Source organism: Phaenicophaeus curvirostris, chromosome 3, assembly GCF_032191515.1.
Source record: "Phaenicophaeus curvirostris isolate KB17595 chromosome 3, BPBGC_Pcur_1.0, whole genome shotgun sequence".
Taxonomy (NCBI): domain Eukaryota; kingdom Metazoa; phylum Chordata; class Aves; order Cuculiformes; family Cuculidae; genus Phaenicophaeus; species Phaenicophaeus curvirostris.
In genome coordinates, this window is record NC_091394.1 from 76,152,607 (window position 1) to 76,175,825 (window position 23,219).

General features: G+C 38.9%; 1 protein-coding gene and 1 long non-coding RNA gene across 2 annotated transcripts in view; both read right to left on the reverse strand.

Moving 5' to 3' along the window:
- Positions 1-1,379: 1,379 nt before the first annotated feature.
- STK3 (serine/threonine kinase 3) overlaps positions 1,380-23,219 on the reverse strand; it is a 123,064-nt gene continuing 101,224 nt past the window's right edge. The window contains exon 11 of the mRNA XM_069854419.1: positions 1,380-4,706. Within this exon, the coding sequence (XP_069710520.1) occupies positions 4,548-4,706 (159 nt within the window). The 3' untranslated portion in view covers positions 1,380-4,547. The remainder of the gene's footprint in view (positions 4,707-23,219) is intronic.
- On the reverse strand, positions 4,905-10,378 carry LOC138719301 (uncharacterized). Its single transcript, XR_011337200.1, has 2 exons — positions 9,595-10,378; positions 4,905-6,977 (listed from the first exon to the last, which is right to left on the reverse strand). It is a non-coding gene; the product is annotated as an uncharacterized lncRNA (long non-coding RNA).

Here is a 23,219-nt window from a genome sequence, read left to right on the forward strand (position 1 = left end):
TGAATGCACTGAACAGAGAGGAGAAGTACATTTTGTGAGAAGGTATTTAAAAACCACCTTAACAGGACAGGTCACCAGGGGCAATTTAAGGACTTCACACTGAACAATCACTAAGTTTGCCTTTACCCAGAAAGATTAAACCATTGCTTCACCTGGCACAACACAATAAACACTGTGTGCTACCCAGGACTTGTCTTCTTCAAGGATTTTTGTCGACGATAGTGGAAAAAACACTGTTGCACTACAGCCTGGTATAGAAATATCCCAAAGCCAATTTCCAGCCAGTTGCGTGACATTATAGAACATCCATCATTGCCTTTGGAAGTACAGAAAGAAATGCCACAGTAAGCTGGACCCCTAATATTTATGAATGCAAAGACATAAACACATCATAAAGTCTTTTTAATTAGTTTTATAACCACATATACACTTAAAAAGAAAACGTAACCCTCTTCAGATGACCTTGATAAAACACTGTGTGCACAAAGTGCTTGACAGAAGTTGTTGCAGTATACATTCTGCTTGGAAGCACCAGTGCCTATGAATGGTCATTAAAGTAAATCTCATGTATTTGAGCAGGGATTCACTCATTGTGAGCTGTATTTATGTTTAGAAGTTCGACACACTGGACAGAAAAGCAGCCTGAGCCACTGTGAGCCTGAGCCACTCTCACCTGAAAATACCTGGGAAAATACAGGCAAGCTACTATTTACGGTAAATATTCAGGAAATAATTAAAATATCCAATAGTTGTCAGAAAAGCAATACAGTTTTGTGACATCAAACTTACTGTGGTTCACTAGGGGAGTTTTGTTCATGAGTCCATTTTACACAAGTGCCTTTGTGGGCAATTTCTTCGGGAATACTTTTTGAAAAATCAGAAAACGAACAAGCTATGGAATCAAATCTGAGACATTAAGCTTAACTAGGAAAAGCGAATACTTTTTTTTGTATTATCTATTGTTTCTCTCATTATACTAAAAAAAATCAAAGGAGCACCTAAACCTGCTAATGTCCACTAGCACCTCCAAGCAAAGGATAACTATGAAGATTTCCAGTGTGTTGGGGTGGTGCTCAGCTCTCAGGATCAGGCCTTTAGCAACCTTAAGAGGGAGATTTACCAAAAATATTGAGGATTTCTGTCCTTAGACTGGCCTGATAATCTTCCATTGAGATCTTCACACTTATAGAGCTTGCAGCAATATCTTGATCTGGAAAAATCCTTTCCAGAGCTGACTTGGAGTGGTTTTCTGCACTCGCAGCTGGGCTCACAGTATTATAAAAATGAAACAAAAGCATGAGAGATGACTGTGGAAATAAGCAGTAATGGTTAATATTAATGTAATTTAGTTTCAGTTAGAATGAAGAACAAGACGACAATTATACATGAAAAATTAGCTTTTATTACAAATATTTAGTACTAAATGATTTTTCAACTTTTTTTTTACTTACTAAACCTAAACATACAAAGTCGGAAGCTAACAAGAAATTGCTTGGTTAAAATCTTACTGAAAGTTAACTTGTCAGTAGTTCTATCAGATTTCCCACAAGACTGGCTTTTAAAAAGTCTTATTGTACTATTGGCCTTCCTTTACAGAGATGCTCTTCCTCCAGTAGAGATGTGGTCATCAACATGGATGATTTGATTCATTTATATAAACAGAAGAAAGAAAAATTAACTTGTATCCATCTTGCAAAATAAAACTATTTCTGTATGTTACACTTGCGCATAATTTAGAGCCTGATCCATTTGGCTTCTGAAGCCAAAGACTGCTCTTGCACTGCCTGCAGCGTGCACCATATCAGAAAGGCAACACTACTCATTGCATGTTAATTGACAAAAAGTATTCTTTGGTCACAGAAGTCCTCTTATCTACCCAGTTTACAGCATCTCAGAAACTGTTCTTCACCCACTTTAAGTAGATTGTTTACATTTTTGTTTTATTCCATGGCTTTCAGATTTTTCTGCTGCATGTATCATCCATACCTGTATGCACACATGTGCACAAAATTTGAGTCATTGAGACAGATCAGGCGTGAAGAAAGGATGTCCTTTACCTTCTAGCACCTTTCAGATGTCAGATTGCAACAGCTCTAGTCTAAAACAGCCTTTTACTGGAGTCCCTCTGGACAGACAATTCCTATTTAGTGCACTTCATTAATGAAGTCTTCAGAAAAAAACCAGAAAATATAAAAATCATGATCATTTTATTATATTGTCTATTACACTGTAAAGCCACATTATTCAAAATCAAAGTCTTATATTTGGTGGGAAAAGCTTAAGAGTAAGGGAAAAGAAAGCCGCTAATGATGCAAGCAGGAGTGTCTGGACAATGACACTTTGCTTAAAAGGCACACCAAGAAAAGGCAAGCTAGGTTCCTCTCCTGATGATTTAAATCTGTTTTATATTTTTCATTCTACATATAGATATGCACGTATATGTGTGTATACCTACACAAATGCAGGTATGCACACACATCTTTTGAGTTTTTGAGCACAGAAAGTTAAAAACTTGGAAATTAGTTTTTCTATAAATAAGAACCATATGTATAGGGGAAGGTTGGTGCTGTTATTTTTTGCTGCATTATGATTATAACCTAATGACACAGAGATATGATTATACCATTTTTTACTTTACATCGTTTCATTGTACAAATGTGAGGCATAAGACTACCATGTGCATTTTATCTTGCCTAAAGTAATTTTTATGCATCTTGTGTGTTCTTGCTTTTCCATAAGGGATAGTCATTACTTTAAGAAATATTAAGAGAGCTGGGGGTAAGGATGTTCTGACAATCACAATTCAAATTTATTAGACTCTGGGGTTTACATGTTATCGAGCGTGGTGTGCACGCAAACACACACAGAATGACAATGACAACACAGGCTGTACACAGCTCAAACCTAAGCCCGACCCCGGCATGGCTGTCATATGCGGATCTTGTGAAAACTTTTGTTTTCCTTTTGCATAAATGTTGATACAATGCACCGTTTCCAAAATCTAAACTCTTTCATCTAAATGGTCCACGTATGATGACGGAAAATGTTAAGAGGTATGAGATGATTACTAATTTCCAGAAAACATTTAACAGAAGATGCCCATACAGTAGTCACAATTAAAAGTTTAACAGCTGAAAGTTGAATTGTGAAGATCTTTCCAGCTGTATTATTTATAAAGAAGTATGACTATCACAGTAAAGTTATTTATACAAAAGGCAACAATAGTAGAGATATCAATAGAGAACACAGCAGATTGTTCAGAAAGTGGATCACATTTTCTGCTAAGTCTGAAATATTTTTTGCCATGTTGTAAATTCTTCATAGTAGATATTCCACAATATAAGCCTTGGTCCTGCATTTCTGGTTCTCCAAAGTCTACCACAGAAGACTAGAGGAATTTTGAACATTAAAAGTGATTGCAGGACAAATACTCTAAGAGGACTGCAAAATGTTGCTTCTTTTCAGTACTTATTCTATTTAAGTATTCAATTTAATTTCTTTGGCTTTTAAATTACTATCCCTTAGTATCTATAATGTGAAAGCAAAGCAAACCAAACCCAAATGACTAAACTCCCCTCTCCCCTCAAAACAATTGAAAATTGAATGAACCATGAAACATATCCAGAAACTGTATCTGTTACTTCATTATAAAATGACGGTGCAAACCAGAGGTTTATACTGGTCAGAATTGCAATAGCAATTAGAAATTTACATTGAAGGAGTGACTGCAAGCATTGATTCTCCTGAATAACGGAAAAATCAAAACTGATGAGGCACTTGTTTTCTTGTTCCATGACAGATCATTCAGTGTGTATAAAAATGATAGGAATACTCTCTAAAAGAATGCTCTGTAGCGTAACAGCTGTATTGCTCAACTACAACCACAGTCCCTGACTCAGGAGAGCAGAAAAACATGTGCCTATTGCTTATTTTATGCTTAAATCCTGCTGTTATGAATGGGCTGTATAAATGTTCAAGTGCTGTCCTGAATGGGGGTGCTTGCTGAAACTGGAGTTTTAAAAGATGATATAGTGGTGAACTTCTTTTCATTATACTACAAAACCAATTTAATCTAATCTGGCTCTGCTCTCCACAATATTATCCTAATACTTCCTAATAAAAAAGAAAACAGGCATAAAATAAATAGGATAACCAAAGATTACATAATAAATATGCTACTAAGTGGGAGGAAAATATATTGCAACATAAGGCTCTGTAGTGTTGCACAATCAAGAAATCATTCCAGGTGCTCTAAAACACAACCCCTAGTGTACAACACCAAGTTACCTCTATACACCTGAAAAAGACTGGGAAGTAACAGATTAAATTTCTATTACATTAAACTTTTGAAAATATAAACAAGTGGTAATGTGTTTTTCTGCCTTAGCAGAACACCATGTTCTTTCACTGCTCCAATTGTCGTTGCTTGTGAAGGAAAATTCAAAAGATTGGGTTTTTAAAAACTCTCATCATCAAATTCCTTCAGACTTACAAAGTTACCAGTGTCCACATTGACTCATAGTATCATCTCTGACTGTAAAGCCAACTCAGAAATTTTGTTGCCTTCGTTTCTTTGCATCCATGGCATCTAGGATAGGTTGCCTCTTTGCAGTGTACCTCTGACGAAGCTCCTCAATTTCTCGTTCCATCATAGGGTCCAAAGCCTTTAATCGCATCTGTAATTCTTCTAAACTCAGATTCTTTAACTGTAAAACAGCCAACAAATGAAAAGCACAAAAAAAGATTAAAAACTGTTCACAACAGAAATGAAAACCAACACCTTTGACAATCCTTTAATTTACAATCACAGTGTTTTTACACACTTGGTATGTATACACACGTGTAACACTTTATATAACCAAAAGCCTTAGTACGCTCCACAGTAAGTAATTTAATAGCATATGAAAACACAAACACACATAGTACATTTAATTAAAAAAAAAACAACAACAAAACAACAATCACTTTGTAAACCTTGCAAATAGATTGCAAATAAATATAGGGCTGGAGTTTAACTCATTAGGCTGAAAAAAGCATATACACAATTACACAAATACATATAAATCATATCGCTGAATCAAATATTTCTTACTGAACTTCAGTCTCTTATAGGAGCCTGAAAATAGACAGCTGCTTTAAGTAACAGTCTGACAGATATTTAGAGGTACTTTCTGATAAGAATGACAAGGCACCTATCTTCCTTAACAGCTTGCTGCCAGGATTAGTCAAAGCAAATTGCTAACAGAGGGTTTAAATAATACATCAAATAATTTGCTGAACTCATGGTGAGGAGTTACCTTTGACCGAGCTCTCTTCTTTCTAAAAATATTTGCTCACGATGTTAAACAGTTCATTAAATTTCATTCATTACAAGCAACGGGTCATATAACAAGTAAATCGCTTCACTAGCTTGCTGGCTGCTGCGAATAAAAGGCTGGAGTCTTGTCAGATACTGGGGAACATTGGGCACACACGACTGACCCACTTGCTACCGCAGGGAAGGATCTACGTGTAAAATACCTTCCTTTGTTTGCTTCATGTATTTTTTTTTACCTGATGAAGTTGAGTGCCTCTCTGCATTTCTTTTTTGTCAGCATTGCCTATGCACCAATTACTCTTCACGGAGTATAAGAAAAAAAAATCATTTCATATCACACAAATAATTTCATCCTAGGAAAGAGATGATCTATATTTTGTTTGCAAATATTCTGACACTGCAAACAAGCACACCACCTAACTTGGGGGGAGAGGGGTGGGGTGAGGAAGAAAACAGTTTCTGAATCAACCTACTAATGAGTCAGTACTTTGTTCATGAATCTAGGGCAGTCTTCCATCAACACAGTCTGATATATTTTCCCCGATGAATTAAACTACTTTTGATCTTTATTTTTATCAGCATCCGAGGCATATAAATTAGCAACACATACTGCTACACGCAGTCCAAACCCTGGCGTTATGACTTCTGCTAATAGACTACAATGTACATAGTAAACAAATAACTTAAAGTCACAATAAAGAGGGAATACAGTTCAGAAATTCAGAGAAGAGCATATGGAAAGAGATGCACACTTTCACACAATGTCATTTTAACATAAGATTTTCTTAAGAGGGAAAGAATTGCCTCTGAAGGAATTAAATATCATCTATTTTACTGTATTTCTCCCATCTGATATATGCAAAAAAGCACAGGGGAAAGGAATCATAATTCTTCAGTCACAAATACTTTGGCAGAAAAACAACTTTCTATTTTAAGGGAAAGAAAAGATTAAAAACTGTCACCATTCTTTTTTATTTTTTAGCCCACTGGTCAGGTAACTGGCACGTGACAGACACTTTCCAGAGATCTGCAGTACAATGAGATGACACTACCAATTCCCCTACCTAAACTGATCTCAACACAGCACAGATGAGAGAAGCAATAAACCCACATCTCTTAGCACATGTGACAAGAGAAACATATTTGGGGCTCCACAGACCAGCAAACAGACTAAGGAGGGCACTGTGAATAATCCAGTGTGTTAGTGCTTTGTGAGAACTGCCACTGTCTTCTACCCGCTCGGGGCCAGCCTGGGCAGCCTTTTATTCCCTCTCAGTCACCACTGTAGACATCAGGCTTAAACTGCACAGAATGGACTCCAACTGATGCAATCACATAGTTATTCTGCAATGAAAACCATTTTTTTTTATAAATTGTCAGAGAAGAATGCGATGGGTGACTTTTTATTTAAATTTCAATCAAGAAACAGAGCCAGCAAACAGAATTAAATATTCTTTAAAGATCACAGACAGCTGGGATGGAAATTAAAATATAAAGAGAATGAATTTTTAAATCCAGAGAATACGGACTTTTCAGAATGATCTCAGCCACATTACCCAGGGGACCGAGGGAGCTGCAGTACTCATCTGTATACGCAACTGATGCTTGGGACATTCAAAGGAAGGAAACGACGGAAAACAGGGATATTAAGGACTGAGGACTTGGACATCACTGAGATGGATTGTGGAGATGAGGAGGTTGAGTGCCTGTGGGTCAAAATCAGAGGAGCCCACCAGAAGGTAGATTTTGTGATGGGAGTCTGTTACAGACCACCCAACCAAGGAGAAGCAGCTGATGAGCTCTTCTATAAACAGCTGGGGTTAATCTCTAGATCGATGCCTCTCGTTCTGGTGGGAGACTTCAATCTGCCTGATATCTGCTGGGTGTACAACACAGCAGAAAGGAAGCAGTCTAGGAGGTTCCTGGAGTGCGTGGGAGATAACTTCCTTGCACAGTTGGTGAATGAACCAACCAGGGAAGGTGCCCTCCTGGACCTCCTGTTGGTGAACAGAGAAGGCCTTGTAGGGGATGTGGCGGTAGGTGGACGCCTAGGACTAAGCGACCATGAGATTATAAAATTTTCTGTTCTGGGTGAAGTGAAGAGGGTGGTTAGCAAGACGGTAACATTAAATTTCCAGAGGGCAGACTTTGATCTCTTCAGCAGGCTGGTTGGTGAAGTCTCATGGGAGACAGTACTCAAGGGCAAGGGAGCCCAGGAGGGCTGGGAGCTCTTCAAAGGGGTGGTCCTAGCAGCTCAGGAGAAAGCCATCCCCGTGGTCCGGAAAAAAAGCCGGCAGGGGAGAAAGCCAGCTTGGTTGAATAGAGAGATCTTGAGGGATATCAAGAAGAAAAGAAATGTTTATGGCCTCTGGAAGAAGGGACAGGCCTCTTGGGTGGACTACAGGAGGGAAGTGAGATTGTGTAGGGAAAAAATCAGAAGGGCTAAGGCTCAGCTAGAAATTGGATTGGCCAAGTCAGTGAAAGATAACAAAAAATCTTTCTACAAATATATAAATAATAAAAGGCGGACTAGGGAGACCATACAGTCCCTATTGGACACAGAAGGGACAACAGTAACAGGGGATGAGGAAAAGGCTGAGGTACTTAATGCCTTCTTTGCCTCAGTCTTTAGTCGTAAGGAGGGTCGTTCCGCCTGTGTACAAACCCAGGAGCTAGAGGAGCAAAATGAGGCTCCCATGATCCAAGAGGAGGTGGTCAGAGCCTTGCTAGCCCGACTGGACAGTCACAAGTCTATGGGGCCGGACGGGATTCACCCTAGGGTACTGAAGGAGCTGGCGGATGTGCTGGCCAAACCCCTTTCCATCATCTTCCAACAGTCCTGGAAGACTGGGGAAGTCCCACTGGACTGGAGGCTGGCTGATGTTGTGCCCATCTACAAAAAGGGCCGCAGGGAGGACCCAGGAAACTACAGGCCTGTCAGTCTGACCTCAGTGCCAGGGAAAGTCATGGAACAGGTGATCTTGAGTGCTATCATGAAGCACATGCAAGAGAACCGGGTGATCAGGCCCAGTCAACATGGGTTCACAAAAGGCAGGTCTTGCCAGACTAACCTGATCGCCTTCTATGACAAAGTGACCCGGCTACTGGATGAGGGAAAGGCTGTGGATGTGGTCTTCCTGGACTTCAGCAAAGCCTTTGACACAGTTTCTCACAGCGTTCTGCTTGAGAAACTGTCAGCCTCTGGGCTGGACAGGCGCACACTCTCCTGGGTGGAAAACTGGTTGGATGGCCGGGCCCAGAGAGTGGTGGTAAATGGTGTGAAATCCAGCTGGAGGCCAGTGACAAGTGGGGTTCCCCAGGGCTCAGTGCTGGGTCCAGCCCTGTTCAATGTCTTCATCAATGACCTGGATGAAGGCATCGAATGCACCCTTAGCAAGTTTGCGGATGACACTAAGCTGGGTGGAAGTGTCGATCTGCTGGAGGGTCGGGAGGCTCTGCAAAGGGATCTGAACAGGCTGGACCGCTGGGCAGAGTCCAATGACATGAGGTTTAACAAGGCCAAATGCCGGGTCCTGCACTTGGGGCACAACAACCCTATGCAGTGCTACAGACTGGGAGAAGTCTGTCTAGAAAGCTGCCTGGAGGAGAGGGACCTGGGGGTGTTGGTTGACAGCCGACTGAATATGAGCCAGCAGTGTGCCCAGGTGGCCAAGAAGGCCAATGGCATCTTGGCTTGTATCAGAAACGGCGTGACCAGCAGGTCCAGGGAGGTTATCCTCCCTCTGTACTCGGCACTGGTGAGACCGCTCCTCGAATACTGTGTTCAGTTCTGGGCCCCTCACCACAAGAAGGATGTTGAGGCTCTGGAGAGAGTACAGAGAAGAGCAACAAAGCTGGTGAAAGGGCTGGAGAACAGGCCTTATGAGGAGCGGCTGAGAGAGCTGGGGTTGTTTAGCCTGGAGAAGAGGAGGCTGAGGGGTGACCTCATTGCTCTCTACAACTACCTGAAAGGACGTTGTAGAGAGGAGGGTGCTGGCCTCTTCTCCCAAGTGACAGGGGACAGGACAAGAGGGAATGGCCTCAAGCTCTGACAGGGGAGGTTTAGGCTAGACGTTAGGAAAAAATTCTTTACAGAAAGGGTCATTGGGCACTGGAACAGGCTGCCCAGGGAGGTGGTTGAGTCACCTTCCCTGGAGGTGTTTAAGGCACGGGTGGACGAGGTGCTGAGGGATATGGTTTAGTGTTTGGTAGGAACGGTTGGACTCGGTGATCCGGTGGGTCTCTTCCAACCTGGTTATTCTGTGATTCTGTGAAACAGAGTTATGAAGGTTTTATCTATCTGATATCAGATGCGAAAACCACAGCTGAATCCGGGACAAGTGTGTGTTTCCATGTACATGTATGTCTCCTTGATAAATTTAAAAATAGGGGTTTTTTACTTCTGTCTGTGCTATAGGTATTACCTCAGAAACCCTAAAAGCCTGTAGAAGTCCAAACACTGAATGCAACCGCAAGTATATCAAATGAGATGTGCAGAAATAACTCAAACAAAATATTTAATTATTCCTAAGTCATTTATTTCCCTGCATGATACATACTTTGAATTCAGGTTCTTAAAATGATAGAGCTCAGCACTCATATACTTTCACTTGCAACTAGTGTGCAACTTAAGCTGCCACAAATAATTTCCCACACAGTTTGTCCTTGCAACTACTACAGCTACCGGTGTCAATGGGGAGAGGAGAGCATTCAGCTGTGCAAGTTACTGGAATTTAAAAAGGTTTTAAATTATATTTTGATAGCCCTTTAAAAGCTGTAAACTGCAGCAATTCAGTAATCAGGATAGTATTTGTACAACAATGACAGAGAGTTCTGCCACTCCAAATATCAGAATCAATCCCCTTTTGGAAATCAAACACCCACAACCACACAACAGACAGCAATTAGTGTCAAGATGGGCCACCTCTAAGACAAAGGTCTTCAGTAATTGGAGTTTCTGGTAAAAGTGCTTGCCTTTACTGGGACCCTGCCTATCATCAGGTAATTACATGGGTTTGGAAAAGCAACAGTCCATTCTCCAGCTAATAATGCTATGACTACCAAGTACATGAAGTAACACATAATATTCAGAAGCGTATGCATTTATTTTACAGACACACACACTCTCTCTCTCTCTCTTTTGAAGTGGTTATGCATACTTAGTTTTCCAGTACAAAAATGAGGTATGCACAAAAAAAAGCTTTCCTCATAAAAGGTGTCTTTGTTCACCTAATCATGAAAGACAGTTACAATATATAAGGGAAGCAAGGAAAAAAAATAAAGCAAAAACATCTCCAGAGCCAGACAACACTGAACAATTTCTTTTACAAGCTGATGGATTCTCAAGACTCTCAAGCCCCCCTGAAATCCTCCACTCTGCTTTGCTACAGCCAAGGAAATCGACTTTGCCTACAAAGAGCTCACAGGGTGAGCTCCCAGAGCTGCAAGCCGACTGCCAGCAGCTCCCAAGCAGCTCCTGCTTCTGCCTTCTCTCCCTGATGTGGGGGCAAATCCTGGTGGGAGAAAGGCACTCAAGCAGAAAGAAGCTCCACCAACCCAAGCTTCCAGTGGCAGAGGATCCTTTCAGCAGCACCAATCAGAGCTGGGACAACCAGCACAGACTCAAATTATAACTGACCTTTTAACTGACCTATAATTTCCAGTTACAATCTTTGAAGAGGGAACTCATATGCTTAGGAAATTGGTAAGTATGGAAACCTGTATATCTCAAACTTTTAGCAAATGGGACACCACTCACTTCCTCCTTGCTCATTTTTCAAGTTATTCATAATAGGATTAAGACTTTTCAAAAAAAAAACCAAAAAACAAACAGGCTACATGTATAAGTTAAAAAAAGCAACAGAAACGATTAAGAACTGTTAGCAAACTTTTCTTAATGAGACCATAGTCATTAAGCTGGGACACAGTAAAAATCTGAGAGTTGGGGCAGCTCCAGGCACAAAGTGATCCTGTTGTGATCGGAGCAGAGGTCAGAGCTACAAGCACTCCAGAGGGGTGCACTCCCCTTGGGTGAAGGTGGCAAGAACTACTGCTAATCAACCTGGGGTTTTAAGCAGCAATGATTAACTTTTGCAGCCAAAATAAAAATAATCCACTGCTATCATAGGTTGGTCGAATACAGAGCAGCTGAGCATTTCATGGGAAGAGTATTTCCTATAAAGAAAACATTCTTGCTCAGGTCAATACTGGTTTCGGATTGACTGCTTTTTTACATATCTTTGAACAGTGACACACAAGGAATTCTTTCGTCACATAATGATGCAGCCATCCACCAGAACCAAACTTCAGCAGGGGAAGTGCAAGAATTTTTACATTTTTGGTCTTTCAGTCTAACTTTTTCTATACCAGATGGACCAGTCAGTATTTCTATACCAGATGGGTCAGTATTTTCAGTAAACCAAAGAATAATTATTTGCAGTCAATACTACTTCTGTCTGCAGGAGGACCCACACCGTACCTTACATATTTTGGTCACAAACCTAGTCAACTCACACTGACAAAAATAAAGACTGAAACGGGCATTTGGAAAATATATATGCCTTCCTATCTACAGAGCCGAGTCCTGTAGCAATCGGCTGAGAAGGAAGGAGATAAAGAACAACCAGAAAAACTCTCAGAAGTCAACAAGTAAAAGGGTGCAATCCAAATCCTGACTACTGTCTTCCACCTGTGTCCAGCAGAGGAGTCAGGACATGGATCTGAGATAGTCAGTGGTGCTTGTGGTCCATGAATTTAGGCGAAAGGGCCTGGAAAGAGTGTCTGGAACTCATTAGCCGCGCTTGGCCAGCACATACCCATAGTCATCTAAACTTTTCAAGGGGTGAAAGCCAAACTTTTGGTGGATGTAGCACACTATAATCTTAATCCACCCTTGACAGCTAACAGAGGTAAATAAAAGCTCTAGGCTTGTGATGTTTTCAATATGATAAAATTAGATTTCATTAGTAATTCCATAATGCATGAGTTACCATTGCAAACCTCCAGTCTATCAACCTAAAATATGGAATACTGCCATTATGCTGGTGCAGCAAAACCAAGCAAATGTATTTTCAGGTTTTAAATTGTTAAGAAAATAGATATTCCACCAAAAAATAACCTGTATCAAGTTTGTTGTGTTTACTTGAAAAAACAAATTCTTCCTAGCAACTGCTTAAATGAATCTTACAGATGCAACATGCCTTATTAAAGGCCTTTGATTAAAAAAATATGGATTGTTAATACCATACTCTGAGTCATCTATTTTCCCATCTGCTAGTAATTCCTACAATATGAACTATCAACAGAATGGCTAACAACAATAATTTTCTATGGCAATTGTAAGAGTGGCTTGCCTATAGCACTTTCTAAGATTTAACCAGTGCATGCCTCAGACTGTTCTGTGTTGTTAGTGGCCTCAGGTAAGAGAAAACTTTTCTCTCCAGCTGTTCCCTTCCCCTCTGCTGAGCAGAGTTTTCTTTGCTCTAATGGAATGAGCTCTGCTGACGACTTCGAACTCTTGTATAAAAAGTCAGGATCCAAAAAAGTACAAGGTGGGCCCTTCAGACCAATTTCTCTCACCGACAAAGTCACACCCAAAATCTGTGGATCTCGATTATGCGGTAGTTGTCTCAGGCTTGTGTGCAAGGAAATCCTTCCCAGTTACCGTCACCGGCCCAGCTGCTCCCGTGCAGCAGCAGGGGAAGAACTGCTCTATATTTGCTTATACAGCAAATCACACTGACCACGTATAAGCGGTGTCAGGCAATGAGCTGTCTCAGACATCCACACACCAGAGCTTTAGCAACACAAAGCTAAATCTTGGTCCCTATCATCAACAATTTTCAGCTTTTCTTAGCTTCATACAAAGTTTTATTTTAATAGCAAACCACCAAGGGGGAAACAAAAATAAACTTGCTACAGGGAAAAAAAGCATTAGTGCACACTTTGCAACCCTTTGTTTAACATTGCCCAGGGTTCTCCTTTGAGCACATTAGGTACTGCCAATCCTAAAATTCAAAAATTATGTGCTGGGTCCTTCACCTTCACTAAACCACTCTTAAGAATCAGATTCTTAAAATAAGATGTTTTTAAGAGGAGGAAGGTGTATTTTTATTTCCCTTTTAATTTCTGAGTCATAAGGAGGCAGCTAGAACCTGAACATTTCTGCAGTCAAAACGGCGGAAAAGTTGTGGGGGGAGGGCAGGGGAGGAGGGAAATCCAGTAGCCAAAAACTTTGATGAGCAATCCTGAATACAGGAACTGAAATCTAAGAAAAAGCACAGATCATCGTGAAATATAGCGTAAAATTAGCAATATTACTAACACTTGCCTGCTGCAATTTTACCCAGATCCTAACAAAACCAGTCATATAGCGTGTATTAAAGCTTTATCATATCCCAAGCAGTTCAAATATAAATTTACATTGTTTTCACCTACTATAGCAGCTGATGCTCATGTAGTTGCGAGGTATATAATTTTCACTAAGATAAATAACAGAAAAATCTGAACACAGGGAAATGAACTGCAAGCAATGCATCTCAAAAACCTGACAGCTAGTAAACATCCACTAGTGAGAACTTTTGAAATGAAACCTTTAGTATCTGATAGCTAAAGTTTAATAAATAAATTTAATTATAAAATTGCACAGAAGATCCTACCGTTCCCAGTTCCCTGTGTCATTTACAGAAAGTGTATTATTACAATTGATTCTACTGAAGCATGACACTTTAATTTGCAATTGACTTCTCTTTAGAATTTTATCACTCATCACAGCCATTTTTAAAAATCACTTTTAGGGTAGCACAGGCAAAAATATCACAGTGTGAAAAGCCCCAGAGAAGATCTCGGTGTTTTTTTATATACTGTGACTTTCTACATCAGGCATCTCGAGCTTAATGGTACAGTTAGCTCTGTAGAATGCTACAAATGTTTATTTACTCTGTTGGGAGCTAGTATAATCTAAAGTTTAGGAAAAACACTCCATCTGGATACTCACCATGCCATTCAAACTTGATTGCAAATATACCCACATAATGCTGACAGCAAAATGACTGCCACACCCAATCTAGAAATATAAATGATTTCTATCCCCAGACCTTTCTACCTTTGGAAGGAGGAAAAAAAAAAAAAAAAAAAGCATGGGAATTAAAACCAAACAAAAAAAAACCACAAATACATTTTCAAACACTACCAGGCAAAGATATAGCTACAGCTCTTAGCGTACTTAGTAGTATGAAAAAGTCAGCATTTCACCTCTATTAATCTATAGGTCTAGGGCAAGTGCTTTCAGTTGACCTTAACAACAAGGACACTACAGCACCCTTGAGTTCCCTGTATCACATTTCACTAAGCTGCAGGTATCATTCAGCTATAAAAACCCAAGTGTTACTTCCATATTCAAAGTTTTCTCAAGTCCAGACACTGCCTCCTTGCTAGCTGATCACTTCAAAAATGTTTAGAAAATAACTGGTCTACATCTTTTTAAAGTTCTACCAATCTACATGTAAATGCAAGCTCTATTAAGTACTGAGATATATTGATAAATTTAAAACACCTCGACGTTCCTAGTTTTGCTAAGATGTATTGTAAATGTAAATCCACATTGAGAAGTAAAGTTAAAGATATAAGTAGCATGAAATAGAATTCCCGAGGTTAAAAAGAAAACTATTAAAACCTATAAGCACATGAAAAACATAATTATATAATTTAAAGCTATTTTTCTTCAATAGCTCAATTTAAGCTTATTTTAAAAACAGAAAGTGGAAATGCATTAAATAATGAATTATGAAACAACAAGATACATACATGCACAGAGATAACCTTGAAGTTAAAAGTAGACCCAGAAAAGTGCTTAACTTCATCAGCAACAGAAGAGGCTAGAAGAATTTTAAACCTTAAACCTTGTGAGGGGCAATGGAAGTGAATCTTGAGTTTCTTAGACATACAAAATGTTGATACTCAAAACTAAAACAAAAACGGATACAGCAAAACTAAGTTTTCAAAATAGGAAAAGTCTGTTGGAAGACAGCAGCACCTCCTAACCAAAAAAGCACAAGCAAATGTATATCTTATTTGCTGAGCAACCTTGACATAGTTATAGGCTTTACAAGGAAGAAAATTCAGTTCAGTTTAAAACAGCCAATTTAGAGAGGATTTAGGAAAAGAACACATCATCTTTAATAAACAAAAAAATGATAGACATACTGTTTGCTGGGTTTTATTTCATGCAGAAAGCATTCCGGTAGTCACGTAAAACAAAGGACGGGTTTCAGCCCCTTTTGGTACAAGACAGACAGAAAAAATCCTACAGTCCAGAAACTTACAGCAATTTATAGGCAACAAATGACAAGTTTCTTAATCCCTGGGGGAAGGAAGAAAATACAGCAAAGAGAGCAAAAAGACAGTAAAACTGAGACATCAGTTGACAGAGGCCTGCAAAAGATCAGAAAGAGCAGAATCTGAATGCAGCAACTGAACAAAGCCAGGACTGTGCAGAAAGATTTAACTGAGCTGTTAGTCACAGCAGGGAGAAGAAAGATCCCTACTGCCTTGGGAAAGGCACATGGATTTCTGCCTTAAAAGAGGCAGAAGAGCGAGGAGGACAGCCTACCTGAGCACAAGCACCAACACACAGCATGTGGGTACTGCACACAGAGACCTGCAGTGATCTAGGAGGGAAAACGCAATCCCCTAGCCCGAGGCTACCAGCATCTTGCTACACAGCACCAAGTTTCATTTTCTGCACAACCAGAAGCACTGCTGCCTTTTAAACAACGTGTCTCAGTCCATAGGCTCCTCGCATTTTCTTTATTCTTTCCTCAATCATTTTTTGAAAATCTTTTTCCCCCCACAGAACTGCTTGACTACCTGTTTAGTCTGAAGTGGTTCAGAGTTTTCCTAAGCACTGAAAGAATTCAGCTTGCTGAAAGATCTGGGCTTCCAATAATAACAGCTCACAGAGTCCCTGGACAACAGAAGGGTACTGTTCCGCTCCTGCATCACCTTCACCAGCTCCCCAGCCACAGGGGAGTTAATTTCATTTGCTTATGACAACTTAGATATTATGAAAACTGACTTTAAACATTTAGGAAACTTTCTTATAATGCTCAAGAACTGAGCAGATTTTTGGAAATCTCTTTACACCTTAAGGAATAGTTTATGAATTCTTCTTAATGCTGCCTTCTACAGAAGTCTTATCTACAAATCATACCAATCAGATACTGAAGAGTTTCTGCAAGTTCATTAAAGTGGATTTAATTTTCCTTTTGACAAAATGCACCAGCTCCACATTTGTGAAAAACAACTTAAAGACTAACAAATCAACCCAATGAAATCCACCTTATAATGGTCTAGATCTAGTAGATGGCCACTGTCTTCTAATCCAAACTAAATTTCACCTAAATTAAGTGAATGAATACAGAAATGGATAAACTATAAAACATCACCTCTTAGCTAGCAGCTTTTAAAGGTAGATCTTTTCCTTTACAGACATGTCATAGACTACTCTCATTACAAGTAACAAACTAAGAAATATCCCCAAAGTAGGTAAATACAGAAGATAATTATTGATAATCATTCATATCAAAACACAATAAGCACGAAGCCCATGTACCAACACAAACTAAAAGCAATACTAAATTAAAAGAACAGACCACTCATCTTAATGAACAAATCTAGGTTACCTCAGTACTAAATAGAACACTTAACCATAATCCAATTCTGTTCTCTAAAACACCATCCACCACGTGAAAAGTGTGATGCTCTCTGTATTAGTTTAGAAGCTCTATTTGTTAATTGAATAAGATTCAATGATTCAGTGGAATATTCACTGCCAGAACTTTGCCAGTCCAGAACTGCCAAAATCATTTGCCAATGAAATATTTTACTATCAAATACTTTGTCTATGACTCAAACATTGATGCGATCAAGCCAAAAATTAGCATAGTTCTTCCCTACCTTCACAGTATTATCTCCTAGAAAGGTCTACAATTCAATCTACTTGTTTTGTCATAGAGTACAGAACAACAGTAGTTTGTTTAATTTGGTTTTTCAGATTAGAACTGCAGCTATAGCTGTTATTTATTACTCAATGCAAACAGGTTCTGCGCAAGCTTTTGTGCCAACACTGTTCATTAATCCCAGTCCCAGTTCATAGTGCTCACTATTCCACCTCTGCATCTCTGGAGTAAATTATGTCAATTATATAGCCCAAAACTAGGAAATGAGCTCTGCAAACCCTTATGATGTGACCCACGTCTCAGTAGAATCTTTCTGGCCTCCCTGGTGGTTTTGCAATTAATTTCAAGTGACTATCTAGGCTTCAACTATATTTCAGTTTTCTAGGCTTAAAATCCATTAAGAAAAGCAAAATCACAAAATCTTATTCGTTGCATAGTGTATCAACAATGAAAACGCTACACTGCAATGTTCAAGTGTCTGTGACTTCAAATCTAAATCCTTCTCTAGAAAAACACTGCTGGGAATTTAATCTAGGTTTTTAAATTGATTTAGTATTAATGATTTGGAAACTGAAGTAGAACTGAGGGCCTCATCTATATTATTTCCAACCCTAACTACCAGGGAAGGAAATATTAAGAGCTTCCATCACGCTCCAACTCATGCCAAACAATCCACCCATCACATTCCTAGACCACATAAAAAGGATAAGGAAAACATGAGACACACACGCATTCCTCAAATGCAAGGTGTCAGTACTCAAACAAAATCTGTGCTCAGTGCAGTCAATGCTATACAGCTCACATGCTAACCTTTAAAGAGGATGGTGTGCTACACAATTGCAATTGCAGAAGTAATTAAAAGCCAAAGAAACATTGACTTCAATTTATAGTGCCTGGTAAATGCAGCTCAATTGTTAAGGCAATCTTCTGAGTAGTGCTTTTCCAAAGTAAAGAAATAATATAAACATAGAGGCTATTAAATGCTTTTGCAATTTATTCAAAACACATCACTGGCTTTCTGCTTAGAGAACATCTCTTCCTCAGTTTGAGCAGTAACCTGCATTCTAAGACATAACACTGAAGAGAGATAAAGTACAAATTAACTGGACTGCTCAAGTACTAACAGTCATTGTTCAGAGTTTGTCAGAACAGAGAGGGTGTGAACAACTTCCTCATGACCAACAGATCTGATGCAAGAGCACAAGCTCAAACAAATGCAGGGAAACATATGTTCAGTGTCAAAAAGATTGCATATCTGTCCTGGACACACTCTATTAAATATGAATTTACAATGCACATGGATTACTTCTTGATCTCATTATTGCATGTCTGGATGGGGACGTTAGGAATTACTGTTGAAGAAAAAATACAGTCAGAGAGGACTTACTGTTGAGGAAAAACTACGCTAATAAAAATAAAGCACACATTCTTGAATTAATGCTAATGAATTCACCTCGTGGTAGAATGATGCAAAAAACTTCCTGTTAATATCTTTATAATGCATCCTGTCACAAGCAGAAAACAGCATCATATCAAGCAATTTAAAAACCTGGTATTAACATACAGCACCAAATCCTAAGAGGCGCAGAAACGTAATAATTGAAATTGTCCCCAACGCTGATCTCCTCTCCTCTTTCCATGTAGAACAGAGATATATTTTCATTTGGAAATGAAAATTATTTTCTGGGTAGATTCTACTGGTGACAGAGAAGTGGATTTTGGCTTTAAGCCACCATCTTCAGAAAAGCTGTTATGGTTTTGAATACAAACTGCCTTGTTGAACTACCACACACTGAACAGTGGACTGACTAGCCAATTTTCTTCTCCCAAAAGAAACAAGCTGCCAGCTCAAGTTTAGATGGGGAGAAAATTATATCTTCTTTTCTGCTTACTGCTTTCAAGACTTGTACTGCTGCTGACACACCTGGAGGGAGACCTTGCATTCTTATGGTCTGAAATCAGAGTGTAAATCACAACAGCAACAACATGAAGGAGGCAATGCATTGGTGGGGTTTTTGGCAGCACTGAAAAGGTAAGGTTTTCACTGCATAATATTCCTACTTTATCTCACATACACGCATATGTGCACACAGTTGGAATTACAAATATGGTATATGTCACAAGACTTCCCAATGCTGTAAAATCAAACATATTAAAGAAAACAAAAAATAATTTATTTTAGCAAATTATTCTGTTCCAGTGAATGTCAAATTCACCAAAGGCTCTGTTAAAGACACAATGAATGTGAGTAATGACTTCAAAATATTTAAAAATTCCAAATGCATGAAGAGGTATTTTAAAGTAGTAACATAATCACGTAGTATACAAAAACCCTTGTGGACCTGGTCCATCAATTCATTTTTTAAAATAAGCAATTTTGATTGCTTCCATTTTCATTAGCGATTCTGACTTTAAACATTCACAGAGCTATTGGCTTCTTGCAGTCCTAACCCATTTCAAATCTCAAACAAAACTCCCTTTTCCTCCATCAGTATCTCCTCTTACTTCCCTAAGATTGAACTTAAAGCATTTCCTCCTGTTGTTTTTGACATGAATATCTCCAAACATCTTCCAGTCTGGGAGCTTGTACTTGTGGCATCTGAGGGTCTGTATTACACAGAGAACCCTCATAATTATGAGCTTAATGCCTACTAACCTGGTTAATACTGCTGCTGCTACAATGCCAGTCATGCTTACCACATCCTGGCCATTCAAATAACAATAGCAGTGAAGTAGTTTCAGTAATCTAACAACTTCTCCAACTTTCACAAATGTATTCTATTTATACTCTTCCAAGTAGCATCATGGTGCGTAACACCTTGCCTTGAAGCAGCAACATTGCAGAACTACCCAGTAATTTATTAATTAGCTTAACTATGTTGAAAATATTTCATCTCTTGCTCAGGAATTTAATATCATACAAAATTTTAAAAGCAATATTGCTTGAAAATTGTCAAGTTTGCTATTTATTGTTGCCATAACAACCACAGAAAATTGTGTAAGAAAATACTGAGCAGTAAAGAATGAAATGCCATAGAAACAGATAAGAATAGAACAAATTGTGTCAGCACTAGCCCTAAGGAACATTTTAGGCACAAACAAGGTCATGGACAGAATTATAAAAAGGTGGAGAAATAAAAAAGGCAGTTAAGGTGGGGAGATTAAAAAAGTAGTGATATGGCACACTACTAATGGTCTCTGGCAGAGATTATGTGCAGATTTAAACACATTAGATAAAAATTCAGGAGATATTATGATAAAAACTCGTTCCAGTTTTTTTTAAAAATCTCTTAACAATACTGTTGCAGCGTTGCACAGTATAAATAGTTAAAAGCCCTCAAAACTAGAATACAGTAATAACTAAATTGCTGCCAGTTCTACATGGTTTTGTAAAATTCCCTTCAGCAGAAGGAACTAACAACTGACTTAGGAAGTTATGAAGGAATTCAAATGTAGGGATCTGTTTTCCTGTAGGTCAGCCCACTACTGCACTGTATAAATGTAAACATGAAATGGTATCATTTCATCTCTGCTCCTCACCTTTCCAATGACCTTTGAGGAAAAAACATCCTGGAGCCTGAATTTCGTTTAACATGGAAGTCATACAGGCTGGATAATTTGACATTCATACCTACGAGCAAAACACCTTTAATACATTTATTTCTCCTAAAATAAAAATAAATGTTGCACAGATATCTCTGTATCAAAGCTACAATCATAACATGGACCAGTCAAAATCAAAATTTTGTGTATAGTAGGAGAAATAATACATCTATAGCTCTTTGTTTGAAGAATTAAAGAATCCAAAATCAAACCTCTCTTTAGCAAAACTCCTTTTTGGTTGTTACCCACTGACTTGTATTGAGAGCTTGGTCAAGAAAAAACACTTTCTTTTCACTCCTCTCTTGTTTCAAAGAAGGACGAAAAAAGCAGATGGGATTAAAACACAGCTCAAATCAAAGATGGTAAATTTAGATTTGATTCAGGAGACATATGGAACCCATTATATGAAGGGAATTCTCGCATTAAAAAAGTTAGTTCAGGTGCGGTGCAACTAAACCAAAGACAAGAATCTTAACAGAAAGAACAGGCTTGATTTGTCACTAATAAAATAGCAGCAGAACTTGAGAGCAGTCTAAAAAAGGATAGAGATTAAGAAAGCAGTTTCATTCTACATTTAATCTGATCTGATGACAGGAAGTAGCCAAAAGGGTCAGTCCTGTTCTTTGAAAATCTTGGGCTCCTGACCACTTCTGTGCATGAAATCTACCAAATCTGCAACTGCAGGCTGAGCTGGGAGGGAGGGGAGGAAAAGGGGGTGTCAGAAGTTTTTAGAGTAAGCCAGACTGACTCAGCTCTCTGGTTATCTGACTGCTATGATCACTACAAGGAAAGTAACAGAAATCAGCAGGTGCCCTCTTCTGCCATGCCCCTCTCTTTCCATAACTCATCTCCTGATTAAATCTGAAGTAAGATGCACACATGTATCCATGGTTCCAAGCTACAGTGGCTAAGGTCAACCCACCAGCAGGCCAAAGACAACATCTGACTACGGACCTCAGCCCACAACCTGTACCTGAGCATAGGCATTAATCTGGATCCCTCTTTTCACAGGTAAATTAGTAGTAGTAGCAGCAGCAGTAGTAGTAGCATGGAAACTTGTAGCAAATTTAATTCCTTTGAAACTTCTACCTCAGCCAAATTTGGACAACTTGATTCAAATGTATCAGGACAAACAGCACAATCACATAAGTCTCCTTTCCTCATAAAACAGACCAATAACATACAGCTAGATTGCAAAAAAGGTTCTTTGTACAAGGTAATTAGAAATTGGAAACACCAATACAATTAAATGTTAACAAAAAACACACTGTAAAACTGACTATCCCATTTTGGATAAGTATAGGTTGGGGGGAGATCATAAAAATCTATGAAAGATGGCCATGCTTTCATGACAAAGTGAATAAAACTGATTCTAAGCACTACAACTACTGAAGAATTAATCATATAAAATATTTTCCCCAAAACTCTGCCAATAGGATTAGTACTTCCCTCAAATTCAGTCTGCAAGCAGAACTGCACACAAAAAAATTAAATACAAGAGTGTGGGATTCCACAGGGCTGAGGGTAAACCAAGAGAGGCTTTCCTCTTTCTGGCATTCACAGCACTTTAGAAGAAATACAGAGATGGTGTACCCTCAGCACATTTTAGGTTTCATGTTATGCTTCGCAGTGGAATAACAAGACTGCCCTACCAAAAATCCAACAAGCTGCAAGTGAAAATTTAATACCAGCAAGCAAAGCTTTTTGTACCAAATATTTCTTGTGGTTTTGGGAATAGCAGTCTTAGAAAATTTGACTGTAAACTTTTTCCTTACTTCATAAAGTGGAGTGCTGTGGAGTGATTATCAGACATTACCAGCAGGCTACACGAAAAATGCTTTTGTAAACTTTTTCTAACACCACCTCACAAAGTAAACTATCACAATAACTTTTCAAGCTTTTATATTCCTTCCTAGTATAAACTAAAAATACCGTAAGAAAAATGAAAAGGTAATAAAAGCAATAGAACAAGAATCTAACAATATAGATTCTTTTATTCTCTATCTAAATCTCACCTATTCACATTACAAAAAGAGTGTGAATTATGACCCAACAGTGGATGTAGGTGGGGATCTACTGAAAACCTGCAGTTATACAATTGATTTTAAAACACTATCTAACTCATCAAATATACATCTAAAACATCCCCACATCTTTGAAGAGGAAGAAAGACTGTCTTTGGAGAAAAAGTTGAAGGTGTTACCAGCAGTAAACCCTTTACATTGCTTCAGCGCTACTGCTGAGGTCCTGACCTGTGTTCAATTACCTGCTCAGGCAGCCCCTGGTGGAATTTGGAATCATTCAAAAGCTACTGCCTCAGAATAGCCTTCAGTGACTTGGCA